The sequence below is a fragment of the Maniola jurtina genome, chromosome 23 (assembly GCF_905333055.1).
Source record: "Maniola jurtina chromosome 23, ilManJurt1.1, whole genome shotgun sequence".
In the NCBI taxonomy this organism is placed as follows: Eukaryota; Metazoa; Arthropoda; class Insecta; order Lepidoptera; family Nymphalidae; genus Maniola; species Maniola jurtina.
Genome location: NC_060051.1, coordinates 3,190,274 through 3,215,359, shown reverse-complemented (window position 1 = coordinate 3,215,359; position 25,086 = coordinate 3,190,274). Strand labels below are relative to the sequence as shown.

Below are 25,086 nucleotides of genomic sequence, written 5' to 3'. Positions count from 1 at the left end.
GTAATAACAATAGTTTCGGTGAAGAGAAGAATATTGGTTTTGTTTATTTAATTACTAAGCGTAGTATCATCAATAACGGTAATCGATAAAAAACTAAATAATACAGTGTAGGGGTAGTTGCAGACAGTGCGTAAATAAGCGGACATGAACATTATGAAATCACAAGAAAGCATAGAAATCAATGAACTCATACAATTGGCTCACACCATACAAGTATTTCTCACACATGCGCTTGAAAATCAAAATGCAAAACATTTTTTTAATTAAGCTTCAAGAGAAAAATAAGATTGCAAACAAAAATATTCACATCATGCAAATCTCACGTTTGGTCTTTAGGAAACAAAACATTGTCACAATCGCACATAACATTATATCAATTTTCATGTTACTTAAGCTTTTGGAACATTACCCAATAAATTTAGCACAATTCTTAAAAATAAGATTACATCACAATCCAACGGTAAAACGACACTGCAAATATTAAATCACACAAACAACTTGTATTAATATACTTATAGTTTTTTTTTGTTATACATACATAAAAATTTAATGTGAAATAAATTGACGACATGCATAATTTTTGACAGAGTAATAAAATGCATTCGTTAGCTTATACGAGTATCATTTTTAATTTTACATTATTCTATATTAATTTTTTACTTTAATTAATTATTGCTTATCAACTGTCAAAAATTGAGCACAAATTATCACAATACTTTAAAAGTTTTCACTTTTTATTTAAGGACCTCTTTCTCAGTATTAAATAATTATAGTTAAGACTATTCAGAGGAATAATAATTATGACAGAAAATTCCATTTCACAAAATCTTGACAAAAACAGTGAATCGATACAAATTAATTAAAACATTAGAGATCATCGATTAAAAGTTACTGACGAGTCTGTCTGGCGTTTCTCTATAAACTGTATTCGTATTACTATTTAAATCCAATAATTATAAAGTATTTTAAATTTTTCAATAAAAATTATATTTTATCTTCAAAACTATATATTTTAATAGTTTTAACTCATTATTTGGCTTACTTATTTAGATCATGGATGACCCCATTATATGGACAGACAACATCAAACGAGTCGCTGGGAGCCGCTAAATTCAGGCGGCGCAAGATCTTAGCGTGTGGAAGGCCCTCCAAGAGACCTCCCCAGTTGTGGATTTCTATCGGTTGACGATGATGATAATGATGATAATTTAGATGTATCAAAGAGGCCTTAAATTTATCTCAGTAAAGTTGCGAAAACAACGCATGCTAAATTCTAACCCAAAGACCAACAAGAGAAAACAAATGCATTTCAATTTTGCATCGCTACGTGTGAGAAGATTAGTTAATACTTAAAGTGATTTCATATAATTATTCAGTAACCGCTTAAATTGACAAACAAGGGCTTAGTTTAAAAACTTTATTCATTTTTCAATCTACATTTTTCCATTTTTAAGTAAAATACTAAATTTATTGGGTGTAATAATGAATATACGATTAACGTACATTTTTATGAATAATCTTAAAGATAATGGTGGTTGGTAACTTTTTTGGTAACGATATGTGAAATACCATTGTTAATTTTTGAAAATTAAAACATTTACACAAGAATGGTCCTAATTGTTATTACCATTAATCATATAATAAATAAATGTAAAAAATCTACAAACTACAATAACTTACGAGCTAACACCAACTTCAAACACAATAATTTAAAAAAATTATTTGAAGTAATGATTATAACAATTTTGATTACTTAATTTATTACGAATTAGAATAAATAGTGAGCAAAATAACATAACTGAACCATTAATTCGAACGATTAATGTAATATACCTACCATTAATAAATTTATATTACTTTGACTTATTAAAAGTGTTCGTAAAAACCTTGAATAAATTATTTTTGACATTGAATGAAGTAGGATGCTATACAGAAGACTTCTGCAATTTACTTGAACAATATGGTGGTTTTATTGCTATATTGTAGTCTTCTTTAAACATTATTAAATTATATATATGGAATCCGTCTAAGAGATTCAGTAAAAGTACAATATTGTCATTTGCAATAAGTTCCGCTTATTTAATACGCCTTCACACTTTATTTAACTACTATTGAAATACCAGCTCCTTAATTATATTTTATCAGACTGTGAATCATACCTTATTCCATAAAACAATTAACTATAAGAACATTATCTATTTCATAAAATACTTAAAATTATTTACGGTTTATTTATATATGTTTAATATCATAAAAATTATTAAATTAGTCCGTTTTGCTAACACTGTTTAGAAAAACTAAATAATATGCTCTATAAAAAAATTTGGCATTCATATTTTGTACTTCAGTAGACTAAAATGGCAATTTATTTCGTATAGGCGATATATTTCGTTATTTCAAGAACACAGTGAATTTGGCGATTTGATATAAAATATATGCAAAACCTAGAAATAATATTCTTTGAGAATCTATAACTCTAAATCTACGAATGAATAAACTTGCTTATGAAATCCCTTTATTTTTAAATATCAAGAAAGTTCAGAAAAGGCGAAGACATTTGGGTTTATTTGGATCTCTCTACTTAGCTGTAAAAGACATCGTATTTATTAGTGTAACAATATTTGCTATCGTCTCTGCCCCGTTTGATATGTTATTACTTTTGTAAACTAACAATTTCCTGTCTTTATTACTATCATTTTGAATTAAAAGTAAATCATTTTATATTATGCATTATATTATGTCTTACTTAAACTGCCTCCTCTGGAATGTTTTCAAATTACTATTCGACAATCCCCCAGTACCTTTATTCAGTGTGGACAAATACAATAAATTCAACTTCGGGCTACTTTTCTCCAAACATGGTTATTACCTAGTAGATTTAATTTTAAGCAGAGATATAGACAATATAAAATTTATAAAAAAAGAAAGTTTACTTAAGTATATGAATAAATTCATTTCGAATATTAATTGCATGTAAAAAATAAAAATAACTCAAAAAGTTCAAAACTTGAATGTTAAAATTTTCATTCCATTAAGATTTTTCATAAAATTATGAAATCAAATTTTGGTATTAATAAACTAAGCATATGAGTTATAATTTTAAAGTTAGTAAAACATTACGATAAAATTCATAAGTTCGATTATTATTGATAGACCGACTAAGTCGATTAAAATAGATTATTGTATATCACTATGAAAAATACTGATTCGTAAGACCTAATTAATAACTAGGTAAGTATATCATAAAAAATAGTACGTATACAATGAGTTGAGGTTATACTACCAAATTAAAGAGAAGCGTTTCTTCTTAGAGACGTTATTAACAGTGATCTTTTTAAGATTCATATCCTTAACACCTTTACGGGGTTTGAACAGGTTTACCTGGAGGCCGACTTTGATCTTTTTGGTAAGGGCTCCCTGAGGAAACACGGCTTGCACTTGAGGGACAACTGAGCTGGATACCATGCCACCTAGAAAAAAAAAATGATAAATAAAGTTGTGCTGTACGAAGCCCTCATAAATATTCTCTGGATTCTAGACAATTCTAGCATGATAATAGTTATTTATGCTAAAAGTGGGCATGATGAAAATTTGAGTCGTAAATGTTAATAGGCCTGAGCTGAAGATTAGTGCATTAAAATAGCGAGTGTGTAATTTTTAAAGCATTTAACATTGTACAAAAAGAATTGAGTAAAACCAGTAATAAAACCGGCCAAGTGCGAGTTAGACTCGCGCACCGAGGGTTTCGTACTCGGGTATTTTTTTTGACATTTTGCACCATAAATCAAAAACTATTATGCATAAAATAAATGAAAATCTGTTTTAGAATGTACAAGTAAAGCCCTTTCATAATATGATACCCCATTTGGTATAGTTATCTTACTTTGAAAATTTAAACACATTTTAATTTTTTTTTCGTGATGTAACCACAAATTCAGTTTTCAGATTTTTTTCTAGACCTACCTACCTGCCAAATGTCATGATTCTAGGTCTACGGGAAGTGCCATCGGTTTTCTTGACAGACACGACAGACGGACAGAGGGACAGACAGACAGACAACAAAGTGATCCTATAAGGGTTCCGTTTTTCCTTTTGAGGTACTGAACCCTAATAACTGGATACTTAAATTAAATCCATACATAGGAGTATTACGCAGAGAGTAAGGGGGTATACCTTCAGGGCCTATGGCATGCACCTCTTGGCGGATGCGGGATATGACGGCAAAGTACTGTGGGAAGTCGTGCGTGAGGATGCGCGTCACTCGCGGCGCGTCCCAGCCTTTCTCTTCCTCGTTGGTTTCTGTTTCAACATTATCAACATTATTCTCTCATTTGTTTATTATCGCATTGATATTAAAAAAAAATGATTACAATAATGAAATAACAGAAACAACAAACAATAAAATAACGGAAACATCGATGAAAAAAATAAAATAACAGGAACAAACTCATAAACACAATTAAAAATATGGTAAAATGGGTTCTTAGATAGATAGATAGATATAAACTCTTTATTGCACACAAAAACACATATAAGGATAACAACACAGTAAGAAGAAAACAGAAAAAAAACAATTGTGTGCAAAGGCGGCCTTATTGCTTGGAGCAATCTCTACCAGGCAACCTTTACTGAAAGGAGAAGTTCTAGGAAGGAGGTTGGATAGTACCAAGTCGCAAGGATTTTTTTTACAAAGATTTATATAGATACTAATAAACATAAAAAAGTAATTATATATATATAATATATAAATATATATGTATATGCTATATATGACAATATAGTTACTTGCATATAATATAAAAGGGATACATATAATATAAAAAATAATAATATAATAAATAAAAACAATATTTAAACTATTATGGCATAGATAAGTAGAATTCTTTCAAACGATTTTTAAAAATGGGCAGGGATTTCGAACTTCGAATATTCTTGGGGAGGTCATTCCACAGTTGTACTGCATATACCGTAAAGGACCTCCCGTAGAATTTTGTGTAATTTCTTGGGGTTTGGAGCTTGTTATCCGAGCAAGAGCGCAACTTCATGTGGCGATCAGCAGCACCGAGGAAAGTGAAGCGATCTTTAAGGGTTCTTCTACCAGCTTGGACCCAAGCCGCCAGTGGTCAGGGCTCCTGACCTGAGGGACCTCCTCACAATGCGTGCCGTCTCAAGAACCCTTGCCTTCTGTATCTTACTTAAAGGTACCCTTGATCCAAGAGTTAAGCAATAGTTTCTTAAGATAAAGTCCTGGAATGTTCCTGAAAGGTCTGTAACGCATTGGCGGTTCCTCTGGCGCTGCAAGTGTTTATGAGCGGTAATCATTTAACATCAGGTGACCCACCTGCTGGTTGGCTCACTATTTTTATTAAAAAAAAATATTGTAAGTATAGGTATTAGGTACCTTCAATCTCCAAAGTCTCATTCAGTATATCTTGAACGACATCGTCCGTTGCATCAGCGTTATGCTCCCTCCAACTTGTTCCATTGTCTGAACGGAGTATCACTATCTCACGCTCTTTGCCGCGTAGGGACGCGTAGTGTGGTACTTCTAGGATTACTGGCCTGAAAGATCACTTAGATGTTTCATAGTACGAATGTTTTATTTTAATGTTTAAACTATCGTAGTTTTCCGTCAACAGTCTCAACCGCGACGCGCAGCCGAGTCCCTATGAAAAAGGACGCCGGATGGGTTCGAAAAGGCGGGCTTACATCGACTAAATACCTTTGTATAGCCGGTAGATTCTATACTTAAAACGAATCACACTTCACACTAATATTATAAAGGCGAAAGTTTGTATGTGTGTGTGTGTGAATATTTGTTACTCCTTCACGCAAAAACTACTAGACGGATTTGGCTGAAATTTGAAATGGAGATAGATAATATCCTAGATTAGCACGTAGGCTACTTTTTATCCCGGAAAATCAAAGAGTTCCCACGGGATGTCAAAAAACTTAAATTCACGCAGGCGTAGTCGCAGGCATCGGCTAGTGTTTTATTAAAATATTCAGTGAAAAAATGATACCGTTGAGTTCACAAACTAAATAATTTTAATTGAATACATAATTTTGACTCGATAATATGATGATGACAAACAATTCGTTTGAGGAGTTGCTTGGAACAAAGGAAGGAAGACATGCGGACGTAACCCAAGATGTTGGACGGACCAGGTGAAGGAAGGATTTGAATCTGGTACTTATTTTCTATGCTTATCACACAGGCTTATTAGAAGATGATATAATGAGAAAACAATCATGATCCTCAGATCCAGACGACGTAAAAGAAAAGGATGTATTTCATAGCGTGAACTTACGAAATTTTAAGTTTAAGAATATTTCAATGTAGTAGAGTGTTAAATATTTTACAATTTACCCTAAGAACTTGGCAGCTACAGGACCCATCTCTAAGACTCGGGCAGCGAGAGCCTCTCCTTCCATCAATGGTGGCATATGGTTGATTCGTGATGGCTTCAAGTATCTGAAATGAAGGACATAGTCGTATATTTTACATGTAATCAGAGATCATGTAATTTTCTGAGAGCTGATTTTGAGATTTTGCATGTAAGTTTTCTCTATGTACACATATTTAAAAATGGATTTCCGAATCGGGCGTTTCATGTAGCTAATCTATACTTATAGAAAGACTTGACTGACCATGACTCACTGACGCTCACTAAGAAATGATTTTTGAAAATTCTTTCTCTAACGGGGTCAAATAGAGGATGAAAGTTTGTACTAAAATCCGTTATATTTCAAATTATAGGATCTATAAAATTGGCGTTTGGTCGTTTGGTTAAAAATGAAGAAATGCATATTTTAGGGGTTTTAGAAATTCTCCCTCCAAAGGTAATAAGGAATGAAAGTCCGTATGCATATCTATAAAAAAATTATTTGGGCTTTCAGGCAAAAAATTAAGAAGAATGTGTTTCAGGAATTAGGGAAATTATAATTGTCCCCCAATTTCAAAAATTCTACTCGAGTGAAGCCGGGGCCGGTCAGCAGTCTCAAAAATAAGTGTTGAGAGACTAACAGCCATATTTGAGCCATATTTCATAATATGAGGTCTCACAGTGCGCTCGAACGCATAGTGTAGGTTCCACCAATCAGATCATTGCAAATTGACGTGACACAGTCATCTGATTGGTGGAACCTACACTATGCGTTCGAGCGCACTATGAGACCTCATATAATGAGAATACGGATGTAAGGCAATATCTAAACATACCTGCAAGTAATTCTAGTAGGTTGTTGAGCAGATGAAGGTGGTACGATCACTCTGACGCCACCACCGCGGCAACCGCGTAGCGCACCGCCGCGAGCGTCCACCAAAAACGACACCAGGAAGCTGCAAATCAGAGATTATGCTTTCACCCTTATTAAAGACTTACTACACCCCCACTTACTAGCCGACCCCAATTAACATGGGAGCCGACCCCAATTAACATGGGAAAAGGCTAGATCTATGTATTAAAGACTTACTACAAGAATGAAATACAACGAAAAAATAATAGCATCGGTTAGAGACAAATCAAATCAAAATCATTCATTCAAAATAGGTACTATTGTACACCTTTTGTTAGTCCTTTTTTTAGATTGGAAAGATGATATAGTGGTGATAATTAATTACGTAAACTTAAAACTAAAAATACGAGGGTTCCAAACGCGCCCAGGTCTGAGAAGAGCCCGCAACAAACTCAGCCGGGTAGGTATTCCTTTTTTTTAAATCACTTATAGGTACTTATTAGAGCTATCATAGCTGTTTGGCAACTCATTCCCAAGCTTTCGCATCATTTAACAGAACAGACATATAGAAGAAGAAGAAGAAGATGCTTGGTTGCAAACAGAAGATCAAAATACAAGAAAGGAAATGTTAGTCATAGCTGATACATAATGGTTTGAAAAGGCAGCCTGTGTTATAAAACTTCTGCCTCTAATTTTAGGCAAAAGAAATTGAATTTAAGTAATACAGATTAAATGTTATTATAACAAAGTCTATAATCAAAAGACAAACAAAGACGAAACTTACTTCTTCCATTGAAGCTTTTTCCTGTATTGCAAAGTCCGGATCGCATGCGCAACAATCAATGTTTAATTTTATTAACACGTCTCTGAAATAGGCATGAAACTCTTATTTAATAAAATTCCTTCACAACTTCTCCCCCTTCCAACGATCACTGGCTCTCACAGAGAAGTGTTTCCTTGTCAATTTCTTAATTTCTTTCTTTTTGCTGTTACTTATTTTTGGTAAGTACAAATAAAACAATATACCAATTCAGTTCACAAAAAAAAGTTAGTCTGGAGTACTCAAGGTAATCATCATCATCAGCCTGTGGACATCCACTGTTGGACATGGGCCTTCCCTATACAGCGCCACCACACCCGGTCCTCAGCCTTCCTCATCCAGCCACTTTCCGCCAGCCGCTTTATATCGTTGGTCCATCGTGCTATTAAAATATTCAGAAATTACTCTAAAAGGTCTTACAAATAATATTTTTACTGACTTGGGTTGTGTGGGATCTACGTTGTAGCAGTAACCTTCAGGCGCTTGCGCAGTGCTGTAGCGACTAATACTTTTCACAACGACTTCTTGCTGAGGTTGGTATGGTATACCGTTGACTGATGCTGGTGAAATTAAAAAGCATTTTGAAAATTGTTTATCCAAAAAGGAGTACTCTGGTACCTAATCCGCAATTTGAAGAAGATTTTATATGCAGGTATATGTAATACTGCTAACTTTGAAATTAAAATTAGAGGAAGTAACAAGACAGCAAAAAACAAAATAAAGAAATTTGTTAGAAATTAAAGAATTATTTGATTTTTGGGGAAAATCTGCCTCAGATATTTATCTGACCACCTAGGGACGATAATTGCGAAAAAATTCAAATTCAATTTTTTTTATTTCGTGTAAGTCATACTGGGGCTCTTTATAATCGCTTGAGTTCTATCAAAATAATTGTAAAGCATTCAACATTAATTGTGCTTCTCTTTCCATCATGTTACGTCCAGATCCTCTTACCATCCATCCATTCCGTTCCTCTATTCTCTTTCAATATTAAAAAATACTAACTTTGCGATATTTCCATAATATTCTTATGGCTCAAAGCTGACTCAGTGCGCTCGTCCTTGGTGACATCAATGGGAAGGGAATCGTCTCCAAGGGACTTCATGTCGTCTGCCGTGAGATATCGGTATGGCTGATCATTGAGGATGGTGTCTTCTCCTAAAATTAAAATAAAATAAAATTATTTAAGCTTCGTATCCTCAATATGAATCTGTAACAAATTTTTTAAAGAAAGTGAAATAACATAATTCCTTACCGCCTTCTTCTTCCGAATCTGACATAAATGTCTCCAGCATAGTTTCAGGAGCCACCACTTTGTACTTGTCTTGAGAGGCCGGCGCCATCGAGGGTTCGGAGACTTCCTTCAGGGTCTCCATGACTGTCACATAACCCAGTTTGGAGGCTATATCCAATGGAGTTTGGCCATTCTGCATCAGAGGTTTAAGTTGTTTATTGAAGTTTAGTTTCTTTCAATGTCTATAACAATTCATCACCAAATGATTTATTGAACAATCGAATGAAAATTAGTTTTAAATTAGTGTCTCTCAATAAAGGTATGTTCTCAAATCAAAAATTATTGGATATTTCATCTGAAAAATCGTGCATTGGTGCCCCTTATTTTAATGAAAATAGATAACTGGAAGAGATCGCTAGGTAGCGATAAGGCCACCAAATTGTTTACCTATATTTTTGTTTTGCTCTGTATTTTTCTGTATTAATTTTGTGGTGTACAGTAAAAGTATATTCATTCATTCATAAGTTTCGTTACTTACGACTGTAGTAGCGTTAGCGTCTGCCTTGTGTTCCAGAAGTATGTTGACAATATTGATGTGCCCTTGCTGAGCCGCGTGGTGAAGAGCAGTGTAACTGTAATCAATATTTTCAATTATAATTTCTCATCATGATCAACCTATTGCCGGCCCACTACTGAGCACGGGTCTCTTCTCAGAGTGAGAAGAACTTAGGCCATAGTCTGCCACGCTGGCCCAATGTGGATTGGCAGACTTCACACACCTTTGAGTACATGGAGAACTCTCAGGCATGCAGGCTCACGATGTTTTCCTTCACCGTCAAAGTAAGCGATATTTAATTGCCTTAAAACGCACTTAACTAAAAAGTTACAGGTGCGTGCCCGGGATCGAACCCCCGACTTCCGATTAGGAGCCGGACGTTCTAACTACTAAGCTATCACAACTTTTTTAAGCACAGCTGAATTATAATTTCTGGCAAGTCAAAAATAATTCAAAGTTTATTGATGAATTTGCACCAAGAGATTGCGGCGATAAATTGAGATGGATTATTTCAACACTATTAGATTTTTTAAAGAAAGAATATTAACCATGCTAATCATGACTAATACCCCCCTTTCCCCTCAAATTAAGCGTAAAGCTTTGCCAGGAGTGGGTACGACAATAGTGCAACGGGTGGGGTTTGAACCGCCGACCTTTCGGAATTCAGTCCGCTCCTCAACCGTTGTGCTACCGAGGCTTTAAAAATCTTAGATTGGAATATATATTTGAAAATTAATGCTTAGTGCTAAACATTTTTAAAGTAGAAGACATTTCACCGCGATGAATAGCCTCATCGGGTAACAAAATCGCTTGGCTGTCTAGCGTAAAAATGCAGCCAACGTATTTGTATAGTAGGTAATTAGATAAGGTTAGAATTAATTAATTAATTAAATTAGCTTTAAGTTTTATTGTAATATTTTCAATAATCTGAAAATTGACAAACAAAATAAAATTTGTTGTAGAAATAGATGTTTCAATGTTTGAACCACCTTTGCAGCATTTTCTGTAAAATATGTATGTCTTACCCATGTGAGGTTTGTGCCTTTACCGATGCGCCACTATCTAACAGGAATCGGACCATGTTAGCTTGGCCGTAGTGACTGGCAATGTGAAGTGGGGTGTAGCCCCCCTTGGTGCAAATGTCCACCTGTGGTCAAATAATAATAAACTTAAGTAAGTACCAACTATAAGGTTATTTTAAAGCTTGATTTGAATTGTCAGAAAATAATGTAAAATTATTAATTTATCTAATGAAGGTAGTTTGATAAATAGTTTTTTTTTTAGAAAAAAACAAATTAAAACCTATAAAAAAAGCTATAAGATAATTGAATATTTGCCACAAACTTATTTTCACGATTCAAGAACTACCTAAGACTATTGGCTAAAGAACTTGGGCTAGTATTTCTTTCTCTGATTATTATTATTTACTAAGATTTTATTAATTTTTTATCAAAATAAAGGAATCGATATACTACGCGACAGAGTAATCGGGGTATGAGGCGGGGAACGCCTTTCACACCCGCACTATCCCGCACAGCGGGTTAACAACCCGCTGTGCAGGTGTGCGGGGCGTCCCCACCCCGATTGCCATCTCGACCTGTCGTGTATACTTGAAATGATCATTGGAACACTCATCATAATTCAAATTATACTACTATCTTCTTCCCATAGACCCATAATTCTTCCATAAATAAAAAGACTAAGACTAATATTCCCCTTTCCCCTCCAATTAAGCGTAAAGCTTGTGCCAGGAGTGGGTACGACAATAGTGCAACGGGTGGGGGTTGAACCGGCGACCTTTCGGAATCCAGTCCGCTCCTCAACCGTTGAGCTATTGAGGCTTTTATAAATACCTCAGCTCCATTCTTCACAAGCAACTGCGCCACAGGAACTCTATCTTCTTGAGCAGCTAAATGCAACGCTGCAAGACCATTCTTGGCCTGCTGGTCCACTTCTGCACCATGTTCCAGCAGTAAAGAGCACATTTCTGTGTGACCCTGGATTTGAAAAAATAAAATTGAAATCTTCATTGTGACTAGTTGTGCCCGCGACTTCGTTCGCGTGGAATAGTGACTTTTCGGGCAGCGTGATTCTTTAAATTGACATAACTTTTTTATTTATGAACCGATTGACATGAAATAAACACTAAATGTTAAGTGAAGCTTACTACAATATATTAGTGAAAACCGTATCTAAATCGAATAAGCCGTTTCTGATATTAGCGTGCACAAACACACAGACAAACAGACAAAAAAAATATTAATTACAATTTCGGGTTCGGCATCGATATAATAACAACCCCTGCTACATTTTTTTATATATTTCCATTGTACAGACACCACTTTTCTACAGTTTTATTATATGTTATGTAGTTTTATTTCCTTAGCTTCGACAAAAAGGTATTTCAACAAATTAAATACTAACATAAAACAACAATAAATACCTACTCAACTAATTTAATTAAGTAATTTAAAAAAAAAAAGAATATTAGCCATTTTAATCATGACTAACATTCCCCTTTCCCCTCCAACTAAGCGTAAAGCTTGTGCTAGGAGTGGGTACAACAATAGTGCAACGGCTGGGGTTTGAACCGCCGACCTTTCGGAATTCAGTCCACTCCTATAACCGTTGAGCTATTGAGGCTTGAAGTTGGGTTAAAGTTCTTGTAAGGACAACGTCATATTATCTGCCGTAAGTTATAGTGAAAAATCGATTTTGACCTACTAACAATTTAAAAACCGGTCAGGTGCGAGTTGGGCCTCGCTCTTTTTAGGTTCCGTACTTAATTAGGAACATCATATTATGGGTGTACGAAACATAATTTCTTTTCTGAGCTAGAACATTGCAATAAACCGTGAAAGAAAACCCCAAAAAATTATCGTTTGTTTTTGTCATAATAGCTCACAAACTATTTATAAATCGTTATTTTCAGTACTTGTTGTTTAAATCTATACTATACTAATAAATAAAATTGGAGTGTCTCTCTGTAATGTCGAAATAACTACCACATATTAAGGTCATATGGTTATTTGAACGATACTATAACTGAATCACACGTTTTTAAAATTTTTGTCTGTCTGTCTGTCTGTCTGTCTGTCTGTCTGTTTGAAAAGGCTAATCTTGGGAACGGCTGAACCGATTTTGACGGGATTTTCACAGACAAGTAGAGAATTGACCAGGGAGTAACATAGGCTACTTTTTTAACCGACTTTCAAAAAGGGAGTTGTGTTTTTCTACCTATGTACACCGAAATCCCCGAGATTTCTGAACCGATTTGCGTCATTTCTTTTTTAATCGATAGAGGAACTTTGTGACATTGTTTCATAAAAAATTTGGAGTCCATATTATCTCCTCAATCCTGATGCTGCAGGGGATCTGACCAATCCACGCGGGCGAAGCTGCGGGCATCAGCTAGTACATAATATAGTTAACGAAATTTCATATTCCTAACTACTTTAGTTTTTGAGACCTAACCCCCGTCACAAACATGGTCCCTCACAACTTTGAAGTTACCGGTGTATAAAATTATGGACACAATTTATTATTGTCTGAAATAAAATATTTTTATTTATTTTATTTTATTTATTTATTTATTTTATTTAAAGTTAAATAAAAATTAGTACACTTGTAAGATACCAACCTGTTGTGCAGCCAAATGTAAAGGTGTGAAACCAGCTTTAGACTCCGCATTCGTGAGAGCTCCATACTCCAGCAGAGTGGCGGCAGTTTCCATTTGGTTCTTCCTTGATGCTATATGTAGTGGTGTATGCCCATTTTTGGCCACCGCCTGTATAATGTATAATAAGAATACATTTCAAATTGTCGAACCTTAATATAATAAATAAAAAAATAAAAAAGTTTATTCAGCTTGCACAAAAAAATAAAGTACAATTTAACAAAAAATCATACACATAATAGTCTTTACCGTATTCCTTTAGAATAAATCTTTTCTTAGTGGGCGTCTACGTTATAAAAAACTACTTGCAAAATCTCAAGCTTCTATTCTTGACCGCGCAATGCAGCGGTTTTAGAATGATATGTCAGTCAGTTTCTCCTTTTATGTATTACTAGTAGATACGCGCAATTTCATCCGCATGGATTTTAAGTTTTTCTAAAATCAGGTAGAAGCTACTTGATTTTCGGCTTAAAAAGTAGTTTATTCGATGCAAACTATTTCTATAGGTACCAAATAGATAATGTCCACGATTTCGTCCACTGGATTTAGGTTTCGAAAGAATTCCGAGGGAATTCTTTGATTTCCGACCAAAAGTAACATACTTATCTTCTTCCTTGGGATGTAAGCTATCTCTGTAAGATTTTTTTTTTACAGAGTTACGGCAGATTGGCTGAAAAGCTAGCTGATACGCAGAACCACTTTCTCATTTATAATGTTAGTATGGATAACATATGGATAATATGATTTACCTTAGCATCTGCCCCCTTTTCGAGCAGTGTGTTCGCAACAGCTTGCTGGTCATACTGAGCGGCAATGTGTAGTGGAGTCATACCATTCTTCCCCGCTTGATCTGGCGATGCTCCATGGGCGAGAAGTAGGTTAGCCACCTAACACAAAACATTTTAGATAATATTATAAACTATTTATAATAAACTAGCTGATGCCTGCAGCTTCGCCAGCGTGGATTTAGGTTTCTAAAAATCCCGTAGGAACTTTTGATTTCCCAGGACAAAAGTAGCCTATCCGTAATAGCCCGTCCCTGTGATGCATCGTGGTTCTGTACATGTAAAAACATTCAAACGGATTTTTTTTTTTTTTCTCATTTAGATAGCTGGGTCACTAGTGTGACCATGTGGCTCTGGTAGGTCCCTATTATCCTATTCTAACACTAACTAACATTATTCTAACACTTAAAACTATATCTACATACATCTATTAACTAACTCTAAGTCTTAAATTTTTACGGGCCATCCTGTACAAATCTTTTGCTGCATTCAAACGGATGATCCTTTAAAAATCACGAAGGATCACCGATTACTTACAGCATCTAAATTATTCTAAATAGGTATTAATACAACTTTTGGTATTAATACAACTTAATTACCTTTAGGTTGCCATATTTAGCAGCAAGATGTAAAGCAGTGAATCCTTTCTTGGTAGTCGCAGTCAGTGGTGCGTTATGTTCTATCAATGCTGCAGCAACATCATGATTGTGCTGCTTAGCAGCAATGTGCAGCGCGTTGTAGTGATCAGCAGTCATCGCCCGCACGTCAGCACCGTGCTGCAGCAGCAATACAGCGATATCGACATTGCCGAGTCGTGACGCAATGTGTAAAGGAGTCTGACGTTCTCTTGCTTTGGCTTCCACTGCCGCCCCGTTGCGAAGGAGGATGCGGATTATGTCCGTCTGTTGAGAAATTTTTAGGTTAGTTGGTTGGTTGGTTGGTTCGTGACTCAAATGGTTAACGCCCACTAAAATTTTCGTTTCTGTCATTTGTACGGAATAACGTAGGTAATTACGACGAATCGTTTGACACCTCATTCATCAAAATCGGTCCAGTAGTTTAGGCGCTACGGTGGAACACTCAGAATCTGGATACAAACATACACACACACATACATACACCCATACATACATACATAGAATGCTAAAGTCGGGTAAATAAAGAGCCCTACACTAACTGCTTTTCGGGGAGTAGAGTATAGACTATTTATTTATTACTAGATGATGCCCGCGAATTCATCCTCGTAGATTTAAGTTTTTCAATAATCCCAAAGGGACTCTTTGATTTTCCAAGACAAAAAGTAGCCTACATTACCGAGATGCAAGCTATATTTGAAGTCGATTAAACGGTAGGGCCACAAAAAGCTAACAGACAGATAGACACACTTTTGCATAAATAAATTAGTACAGAGTATGGATTTGAATGGATTTTATCCTAGTTTAGTTCCTACCTGATTAGCCCTAGCAGCTAAGTGCAAAGGCGTTTCCCCTCTGACAGTAGGGACGTCAGGGTTGGCCTCATGCTGCAGCAAGTAGATGACGATGTTCATACAGCCCATGAACGAGGCTACGTGGAGTGGTGTCAACCCTGACTCCGTCGTTGCTTGGATACCTAGGAACAAGGGATTTTATTATTTATTATTTACTTATTTATTTGTATGAAAAAGTTGTAACAATGAAGAGAAAAAGAAAGAAAAATCTAAATCTAAAAAGACTAAATCCTTATCATTTTGAGAGGCCTGAGATCAGTCGTGGGCCGGCGATCAGTAGTGATCATTATGGTGAAGATGCATTTCTAAACAAGAACTTAAATAAATAAAGAAAAAAATAAAAAAGCCTTTTATTTCTTCTCTAATTTTACAATAGGGATTATTAAATACAATGGGATTATTAACTACGTCGTGAACCGACGGCCGATGGGGTAGACGTGTTCTGGAGTGGAGACCGCGTACAGGCAAGCGCAGTGTGGGACGGCCTCCTGCCCGCTGGACCGATGACCTGAAGAAGGTGGCGGGGAGCGGGTGGATGAGGAAGGCGGAGGACCGTGTTTGGTGGCGCGCTCTTGGAAAGGCCTATGTCCAGCTGTGGACGCATACAGGCTGATGGATGATTATTAAATACCTACAACTTAAAGTACTAGATGTTAAAGTTAATACTTGAATATTTTTATGAAGAACCCTTTTCAAGTCAAGGCCTCTTCCAGAGAAATCCATTTTGGTCTGTCTTTGGCTTTGAGCATCCAGTTTGGTCCCGCCACTTTTTTTTTGTCATCGTCCCAACGATAATGCGGCCTTCCTCTACCACGTGTGCCTTTTGGGAAAGAACAACTTACTTGCTCCATATTTCAAGAGTAGTTCCACAACCTTAATCCTGTTCTTCTTACAGGCGATATGCAGAGGCGTGAAGCCGTTTAGGGCGCGTGCGTTGGCGTCTGCATTTCTGTTAATAACAATTACTATTTTAGTTATTGTACCCTTTATAAACTACTAGAGGATGCCCGCGACTTCGTCCGCGTGGTTCGATCCCGTGGGAACTGTTTGATTTTCCGGGATAAAAAGTTGCCTATATATGTCAATCACATGGACGCAAGCTACCTCGGTACTACTCGTAAATTTCATACAAATCGGTTAAGCGGATGGGTCTTTAGGAATCCCGTAGGAACTCTTTGGTTTTTTGGGATAAAAAGTAGCCTATGTCCGTCCCAGGGATATAAGCTAACCCTGTACCTCTCGTCAGAATCTGTTAAACTGTTGGGCAGTGAAAAGGTAGCAGACAGACAGACAGACGGGCAGACAGACACACTTTCGCATTCATAATATTATATATTAAGTATGGATGAGCCTGTAGGTACTTACCTATCCAAAAGAAGTTTAGCAACTTTAGCATGCCCACAATGCGCAGCGACGTGTAGGGCTGTAAGGTAGTCGACGGTGACGTCATCCACTGGAGCCCTGCGCGAGAGCAGGACCCGGGCAGCTTCTGAGTGGTCGCCCTGGGCTGCCATGTGAAGAGGGGCAAGACCGTTCTGTTGAAGGAAGAAGATTTAATAAATAATATCTATATCGTAACTTATAATAAAAGTAACTGGTAACTTTGAAAATTTTAATAGGAAAAAACATTATTGTAGACCCCAAAACAATTTTTTCCTTTGAATTTTTGTCTGCCTGTCTGTCTGTCGGTCTGTACGCGCATCACGCGACTACTGAACGGATTTTTAAATGAAATTTGGTACAGCGGTAACTCCGGGTTAATATTTAGGGTAGCTTTTGTAACGAAAAAAAATTAGGGATTCTTCGGGATACGGGATCAAACTTTTATCGATTTTACTCCATAACTCTATCAAAGAGCTGATGTCCACAATTCATTTTTATTTACAAAGGTTGTACTATCAGGTTTTTTTTTTTCTTTATTTATTTAAGGGCTTTGATACATTAAAGTACATGTCAGCCCTATTATAATCTAATTAAATACAACAATACAACAAAATTCTAAATCTAACAAAATAAGTCTTTCTCACTATCCATAATTTGATTTAGAAAGCAGCCATGTGCAGATGTCATTATCCCCAAACCAAACCGAAATATACTTCATAATCTCAATAATAAAACCAATAAATGCTTTAATCTTTTCTTCGAAAGTGCAGTCCGACAAATATATCTCTTTCAATTTTTGAATTAATTTCATATAATTTATGCTACCTTTTTTTCTCTCGAATTTGTTCTTCTCATTGCCTTTGTTTTCATCATCACACTCATCCATGGACATACCTGTATTACTTTCTTTCTTCTCTTCACCACTGCTTCCTGTTTTCGTATTATTCTTATTTCGTTTCCTAATCTTCTTATTTTGTTTTACACGTTTTACTATCAGGTTGGTACCATGTAAGTTTGGTGAAGATTTTATGAACAGTTTTGGAAATAGGGGATGGAATTCCTCAACGGGTAACAGCATTTATCGATTTTACTCCATAACTCCGTCAAAGAACCGATTATTACAATTTCCGGTTTTTTGAAATTATAGAATATTAATATTACTTTGTGCACTATCCCGCGCTCTGGTCACTAAATCCGTACACCAAAGGTTGCCTGTAAGAGATTGCTATAGCAATAAGGCCGCCTTTGCGCCATCTAGTAGGTATAGTTTCTTCTAATGTTTCCAGTATATATGTTTGTGTGTGCAATAAAATTTTCCAAATAAATAAAATCTGTTGTTTTATTTTGGTCTTACCTTACTCTTACTAGTGATAGGAGCTCCTCGGTCTAGCAGCGATTCCACAACTCTTTCGTGGCCGGATCGCGCCGCGCAGTGCAGTGGGGTCAACCCGTCTCGGGTCCTTGCTTCTACATTAGCGCCGTTATCGCAAAGAAGAGATACCATGTTCTCCTTACCTGATAAAACAAGTGGACCATCATTTAAAAATTCTGAAGCATCTGACTCAATGAAAACTTCAAAAAACCGGTCAAGTATTAGTTAGACTCGTACACGAAGGGTTCCGTAATATTGTACAAGATAAAACACAATTCACTTTTTAATTTTTTAAATTTGCATGCCGGCCATTTTGAATTGAGCCATCAGTCCATTCCTAGACGATCCTGATGCTGCTCATTATGCGCTTGAGATAGCAAACGAGTGGTGAAATTCCCAAATAGCCCAATTTCTCCCCAAGAAATATCCCAAATAAATATAATAGAATAGAACAGAAGAAATCTGCAAGAAAACCAACAGAGTATCTTCGGAGGATTTCCGTTGTGTAACCAAAAAAAGGTGAAGGAAAACATCGTGAGGAAACCTGCATGCCTGAGAGTTCTCCATGTTCAAAGGTGTGTGAAGTCTGCCAATCCGCATTGGGCCAGCGTGGCAGACTATGGGGCAAACCCTTCTCACTCTGAGAAGAGACCCGTGCTCAGTAGTGGGCCGGTAATGGGTTGATCATGTCAACCAAAAAAAGGGTATAATAACTTACCCCATTTCGCAGCAACGTGCAGCGGGCAGATGTTGTGTTTGGCGGCGCAGTTCACGTCAGCGCCTTTAGCCAGCAGCAATCGAGCTACCGACTCGTTGCCGTAGTGCGCTGCGATGTGCAGCGGTGTGAACCCAGACTTTGATGTCACGTCGGGGTTGTGCTCATTCTGAGAAACAGTCAACCATGTAAGGTGTATTGACAGAAAATGTTTAAAGATCGTATAAAAACGATCGTATTTTCATACGATATTTTTTGCAAGATCTAAGTATGGCAAGCTGAAAGATCTATAATTATGTAAGACTAGCCGATGCCCGCGGCTTCGCCCGCGTGGATTTAGGTTTTTCGAAATCCCGTGGAAACTCTTTGATTTTCCGGGATAAAAAGTAGCCTATGTGCTAATGCAGGATATTATCTATCTCCATTCCCAGCCAAATCCGTCTGGTAGTTTTTGCGTGAAGGAGTAACAAACACACACACACACACACACTCATACAAACTTTCGGCTTTATAATATTAGTGTGAAGTGTGATAGTGTGATAACTAACTATTTGAATGATTCTCTACCACTTATTTCTGTCTCAAAATTTGGTGCCTGATTTTACTCTTTCGATCTTCTTCATATTTTCCCAAGTAAGGTAGTCATTTATAAGAGGTATTGTGGTTTATATAATAGGTTATATTTTGAGGTTATTATAATAATAATAACTTACCTCTAGTAATAAATTAGCTGCCTTCACGTCATCCTTCTTAGCAGCAATATGCAAAGCAGGTAGACGCACTCTACCACGAGTGTCGGCTTCTAGAAGTACTGCGACCACCTTCTCGTGGCCCTGCTGCATTGCCACTGCTAGTGGTGTGAAGCCATCCTGTGGGTGTGCAACTATTTTATAATTGCTACTTCAAAAATATTTTTGATCAATGATTTTTAGCATTATTTCTTGGTTTAGCGACATATGTAAGTAATGGGGGCATGCACAACGATTCATAAGATGATTTTGATTTGTCATATTTGGACCCCGTTGCAAGAGTCGAGGTTACGACGGTACTGCAGCGCTGCGAGAGATGAAATTCGAGCTATCATGAGTACCTAGTGTCGAACTGGTACCCGCTTTCTTGACTCATGCAACTGGATCAAAATATCGATAATTCAAAATCATCATATTATTCGTGGTATGTAGTCATGTACCCGTTACTTACATTAGGTATTTTTAACCACCTTTTTTTAAGAAATTTTTAATATCTCTGTAGCCAAACTTTGATTGGCGCCATTTGACTCATCATATTATTAATCATTGTATGTAGTCATTTACCGTTTACTTACATTATTATTATTTTCAACGACTTTTTTTGAAGAAATTTTTAATACCTCTGTAGCCAAACTTTGATTGGCGCCATTTGACAGCAGAAACTTGACAACTCCATCGTGGTTCTCCTGTGCTGCCATGTACAGAGGAGTGAAGCCATTCTGGGACTGAATGTTTACCTAGAACAAATTATATTTGTTATTAATGAAAATTATGAGGAGATATGGCCCCAAAATAGAACCTTGAGACAAGCCAACTGGTGTACATTTAAGTAAATGTTATTTATTAGTGATAACCTAGTGCTTATAGTGCTAGTGCTAGAAGGTCTGGGGTTCAACCAAGGCGCGCGTTCGGAAGAGTTCCCGAAGCTTCTTAATATGTGCTGAGAATGGCCATCGAGGGGGTTTTATTGGGTAGAAATCTTACATAAGTATCTTGAGAAGATTTCCTCCCCCGTCAACAAAAAAAAGGGTTCCATCCCGGGCACGCATGTCTAACTTTTTGGGATTATGCATTTTAAGCAATTAAATGTCAATTGCTTTATTAACGGTGAAAGAAAGTAGTAAAAGAATCCGTATGCTGTTTTCCATAATGTGCTCAAAGGTACAGTCTGCCAATTCTCATTTTGCCAATATGGTACCTCAGCCCTTATCATTCTAAGAGGAGACCCGAGAATGGGTTAAGATGATGATATTTAAATGATATACCTATATTATTATTATTTTTGACGTGAATCTAATTAATCTAATTATATCACTAGTTGTCCTACATGATTTTTTTTTGTGATTTGATTTGTAATATTTTGAAAATGTCATTTTCCTTTGTGAAAATGAATAATTCTGTCTACAATCTACATTTTCCCGTTGTGTATTTAGGTATGAAAACTCCGGATACTTTTATGTTACTTATACTACAATCTTATCTTTTATCTTCAAAACTTTGTTATTTATTCTTATCTATTTCTTATCTTATTTTCGAAATACCTACCTACGTGAATACACAATGAGTCCAGATTTCATCCATCCGCAAATACTTACCTTCCAAGGATTGGTAATGGACATTGTGTGAATTGAATTACAGTACAAATGCATTATCACGATACATTTGCAGAAGGTTAATATGAATGCGGTTCCACGCAAATCACCGGTGATGCAGGTTGAACTGAAACGTGTTAAGCCAGCTACAGATAGGCCAACAATGTTGCTTATTCTGTTTACACAATCTCTAAACTTAACTAAAATGTCAGGTCCCGAAAAGGATACCACTAGATTTTAGACCTGTAATTTGGTTAAGAGATTGCGTACATGTCATTACCTGATTCTCCCTAATTCTCCGTTTCTCCACTGTTGATAATGTATTTTCAACATATAAACAAAGCTTTTGCTCGCGTATTCTCAGTTTTCAATGAACGACTGTCAATTTCAATTGAGGTTGCGAATGCGTAGGTACAATTTAAAGGGTCTAGTAAAATAATTCATCCCAATATTATTATATTAAAAAAAAATTATTAGCGATAGTGACACTCTCCATCTATTTGTATGTCTTCGTATCTATCTGTCTGTCTGTCTGTTTAACTGTTACATTTTCACGGCCCACTCGTTCAGCCGATTTTATCATTTGGTCCATTGGTCATTACTCAAGCGTCTGCACATAGCTTGCCTCACAAATACGGACTTAGGCTACTTTTTAACCCGAGAAGTCAAAGAGTTCCCACGGAATTTTTATGTAAATAAAAAAATACCATGTCAGTTTAGTTTTTTATAAAACATTTTCCACATCCACTTGCATGAAGACGCATACTATTCGGACCAAATATCCCAATTAACAAATTGATTTGCTTATAAGTCGGCTTCCGATTAATTTGGGCATTGAAGTTGGCATATCTATAAATGTTTAAAACAATCGTGTCGTTGACCTCGGGCTTTGTTGGTTTGGATCGACATCAATCATAATAACGAACGCGGGGTTTATTACGAACACTTCCCTTTATAGTACTTTTTATGTCAATGACATTAATGCAAAAGATAATGCTGTGTATTTAGGGCGGGCTTTTTGATTGGGAAAAAGTTTATCCAAGAAAAAATAAAACATTTATTCAGCCAGAGTTATAAGCACAACTTAATATAACTCAAAATTTAAAAAACCCCCGACACAAAAACCTCTATAAGAAAACTAGAAAAGAGCTGATAACTTTCAAACGGCTGTAGCGATTTTCTTGGATTATAGCTAAGAACACTCTCGATCAAGCCACCTTTCAAACAAAAAAAACGAAATTAAAATCGGTTCATTACTTTAGGAGCTACGATACCACGGACAGATACACAGATACACATGTTAAACTTATAACACCCCTCTTTTTGGGTCGAGGGTTAAAAATAGACTTGTAATGCCCACTTCTAGGCTAATAAAACTTAGTATGCAATTCATTTATTAGAAATTATGTATATTTTAACAACAAGCTCCCAGAATACATATTAGAGATGTCTCTCAACAAGTTCAAAGTTATTATTAAACGTAAACTTATTGAAAAATCCTACTATATTGTAAAGGCTTATTAATACCCGGCCGAGTTTGTTGTGGTCTCTTCTCAGACCTGGGCGCGTTTGGAACCCTCGTAGCTTTAGTCTTAATTTACGTAATTAATTAACACCACTATAATATAATATTATTATCTTACAAATTTAATAATTCTGACTATCAAAAGGTGTACAACAGTACTTACTTTGAATAAATGATTTTGAGTTTTGAGTTTTTGAGTCTCTTTCACGTGCGTTGTATGATGGCAAGTACTTACTTGTGCTCCATTCTGCACGAGCAGTTTGACCACAGCCTCCTGCCCAGCGAGAGAAGCAATGTGTAAAGCAGTGTTTCCCTTCTTGGTGGCAGCGTCGATGGCTGCCCCACGCTGCAACAGCTCTCGGACCACTTCCACGTGGCCATCTTTTGAAGCGAGGTGGATTGCGTTGAGCCCGTTCTGAAAAGAGTAGAGCTGTTAATGAGAGCTTTTTAAAATGGGGATATCATAGAGTTTAGAAGAAGACTAGGCATGTCTTCCACTAGATTATGTTGATATCTGTTGAAGACTTAATCAGCATAAGTAGTCTATGACATTTTTTTTGTGAGATAGGCTTGCGCTTGACGGGAATCATGCCTGAGAAACAGAGTAAGGATGAAATTAGAGCGCGATTGCCTAGAAGATGCCTATTCACTCTTGCCTTGAGGTTATTCAAGGCAAGAGTGAATGCCTAGCTGATGCCTAATGTACTTACTACCATAATGGATTCCTTGGGATTGGTTGTCCTTATGTCCTTTCAATGTTTATGTTTTAGTTTAAAGTTTTGCTACAAAATAAATAAAATAAAAATAACCTGCAGCTCTTACTCGTAGCGAAATGTTTGGGATGGGAAATGGATAGGACCGAGGCCTTAAGCCTTAAATTATGGATCGTTTTGGAAAGGAGTAAAAATGTTGATCATATCTAGGTACCACATGCTAGATGACTTTTTTTTTTAATAAAGAATATTAGCCATTTTAATCATGACTAACATTCCCCTTTCCCCTCCAACTAAGCGTAAAGCTTGTGCTAGGAGTGGGTACGACAATAGTGCAACGGCTGGGGTTTGAACCGCCGACCTTTCGAAATTCAGTCCACTCCTATAACCGTTGAGCTATTGAGGCTAGACTTAAAAACAACTAGCATGCAATCACGCGACGGCGATGTCTCGACTAGAATCGATTGATGAACTATTGAACTCGGATTCAATGCCAAAGTCTTTTAATAATATCTTCACTAGTGCCCTGCATGCTAGGTTACTGGGAATATGCCTATACCTTCACACAAGTGCCAACAATAACTGCTTAAAGTTGTTCAACTCAGTGGTATGTAATGAACATACTTGAACATTAATTAGGTAGGCAGGTACTTAAATATATTAAATACTAGCTGATTCATGCAGCTTCGCCCGCGTGGATTGATCAGATCCCCTGCAGCATCAGGATTGAGGAGTTGGAATCCAAATTTTTTATGAAACAATGTCGCAAAGTTCCTCTATCGATTAAAAAAGAAATGACGCAAATCGGTTCAGAAATCTCGGAGATTTCGGTGTACATAGGTAGAAAAACACAACTCCCTTCTTGAAAGTCGGTTAAAAAAGTAGCCTATGTTACACCCTGGCCAATCCTCTACTTGTATGTGAAAATCCCGTTAAAATCGGTTCAGCCATTCCGAAGATTAGCCTTTTCAAACAGACAGACAGACAGACAGACAGACAGACAGACAGACAGACAGACAGACAGACAGACAGACAGACAGACAAAAATTTTAAAAACGTGTGATTCAGTTATGGTATCGTTCAAATAACCATATGACCTTAATATGTGGTAGTTATTTCGAAATTACAGACAGACTGCACTCCAATTTTATTTATTAGTATAGATAAGAAGATAAGTATAGAGTGGAGTCAATCATCATCATTATAAACAACAACAACCCATTGCCGGCTCACTTCTG

The 25,086-nt window shown here is 36.4% G+C and overlaps 1 protein-coding gene across 7 annotated transcripts in view; it reads right to left on the bottom strand.

Moving 5' to 3' along the window:
* LOC123877372 (ankyrin-2-like) overlaps positions 1-25,086 on the bottom strand; it is a 96,544-nt gene that overhangs the window by 47,306 nt on the left and 24,152 nt on the right. For all 7 annotated transcript variants that reach the window (XM_045924076.1, XM_045924071.1, XM_045924072.1 and 4 more), the window contains exons 3-25: positions 23,371-23,550; positions 20,639-20,755; positions 19,983-20,138; positions 19,273-19,438; positions 18,537-18,697; positions 17,165-17,334; positions 16,642-16,748; positions 15,761-15,921; positions 14,910-15,212; positions 14,275-14,412; positions 13,490-13,636; positions 11,703-11,846; positions 10,875-10,996; positions 9,832-9,925; positions 9,315-9,486; positions 9,065-9,217; positions 8,499-8,619; positions 8,024-8,044; positions 7,223-7,342; positions 6,371-6,475; positions 5,402-5,562; positions 4,174-4,299; positions 3,382-3,470 (exon numbers count right to left, since the gene is read on the bottom strand). In XM_045924076.1, coding sequence (XP_045780032.1) covers positions 3,382-3,470; positions 4,174-4,299; positions 5,402-5,562; positions 6,371-6,475; positions 7,223-7,342; positions 8,024-8,044; positions 8,499-8,619; positions 9,065-9,217; positions 9,315-9,486; positions 9,832-9,925; positions 10,875-10,996; positions 11,703-11,846; positions 13,490-13,636; positions 14,275-14,412; positions 14,910-15,212; positions 15,761-15,921; positions 16,642-16,748; positions 17,165-17,334; positions 18,537-18,697; positions 19,273-19,438; positions 19,983-20,138; positions 20,639-20,755; positions 23,371-23,550 — 3,234 coding nt within the window. The remainder of the gene's footprint in view (positions 1-3,381; positions 3,471-4,173; positions 4,300-5,401; positions 5,563-6,370; positions 6,476-7,222; positions 7,343-8,023; positions 8,045-8,498; positions 8,620-9,064; positions 9,218-9,314; positions 9,487-9,831; positions 9,926-10,874; positions 10,997-11,702; positions 11,847-13,489; positions 13,637-14,274; positions 14,413-14,909; positions 15,213-15,760; positions 15,922-16,641; positions 16,749-17,164; positions 17,335-18,536; positions 18,698-19,272; positions 19,439-19,982; positions 20,139-20,638; positions 20,756-23,370; positions 23,551-25,086) is intronic.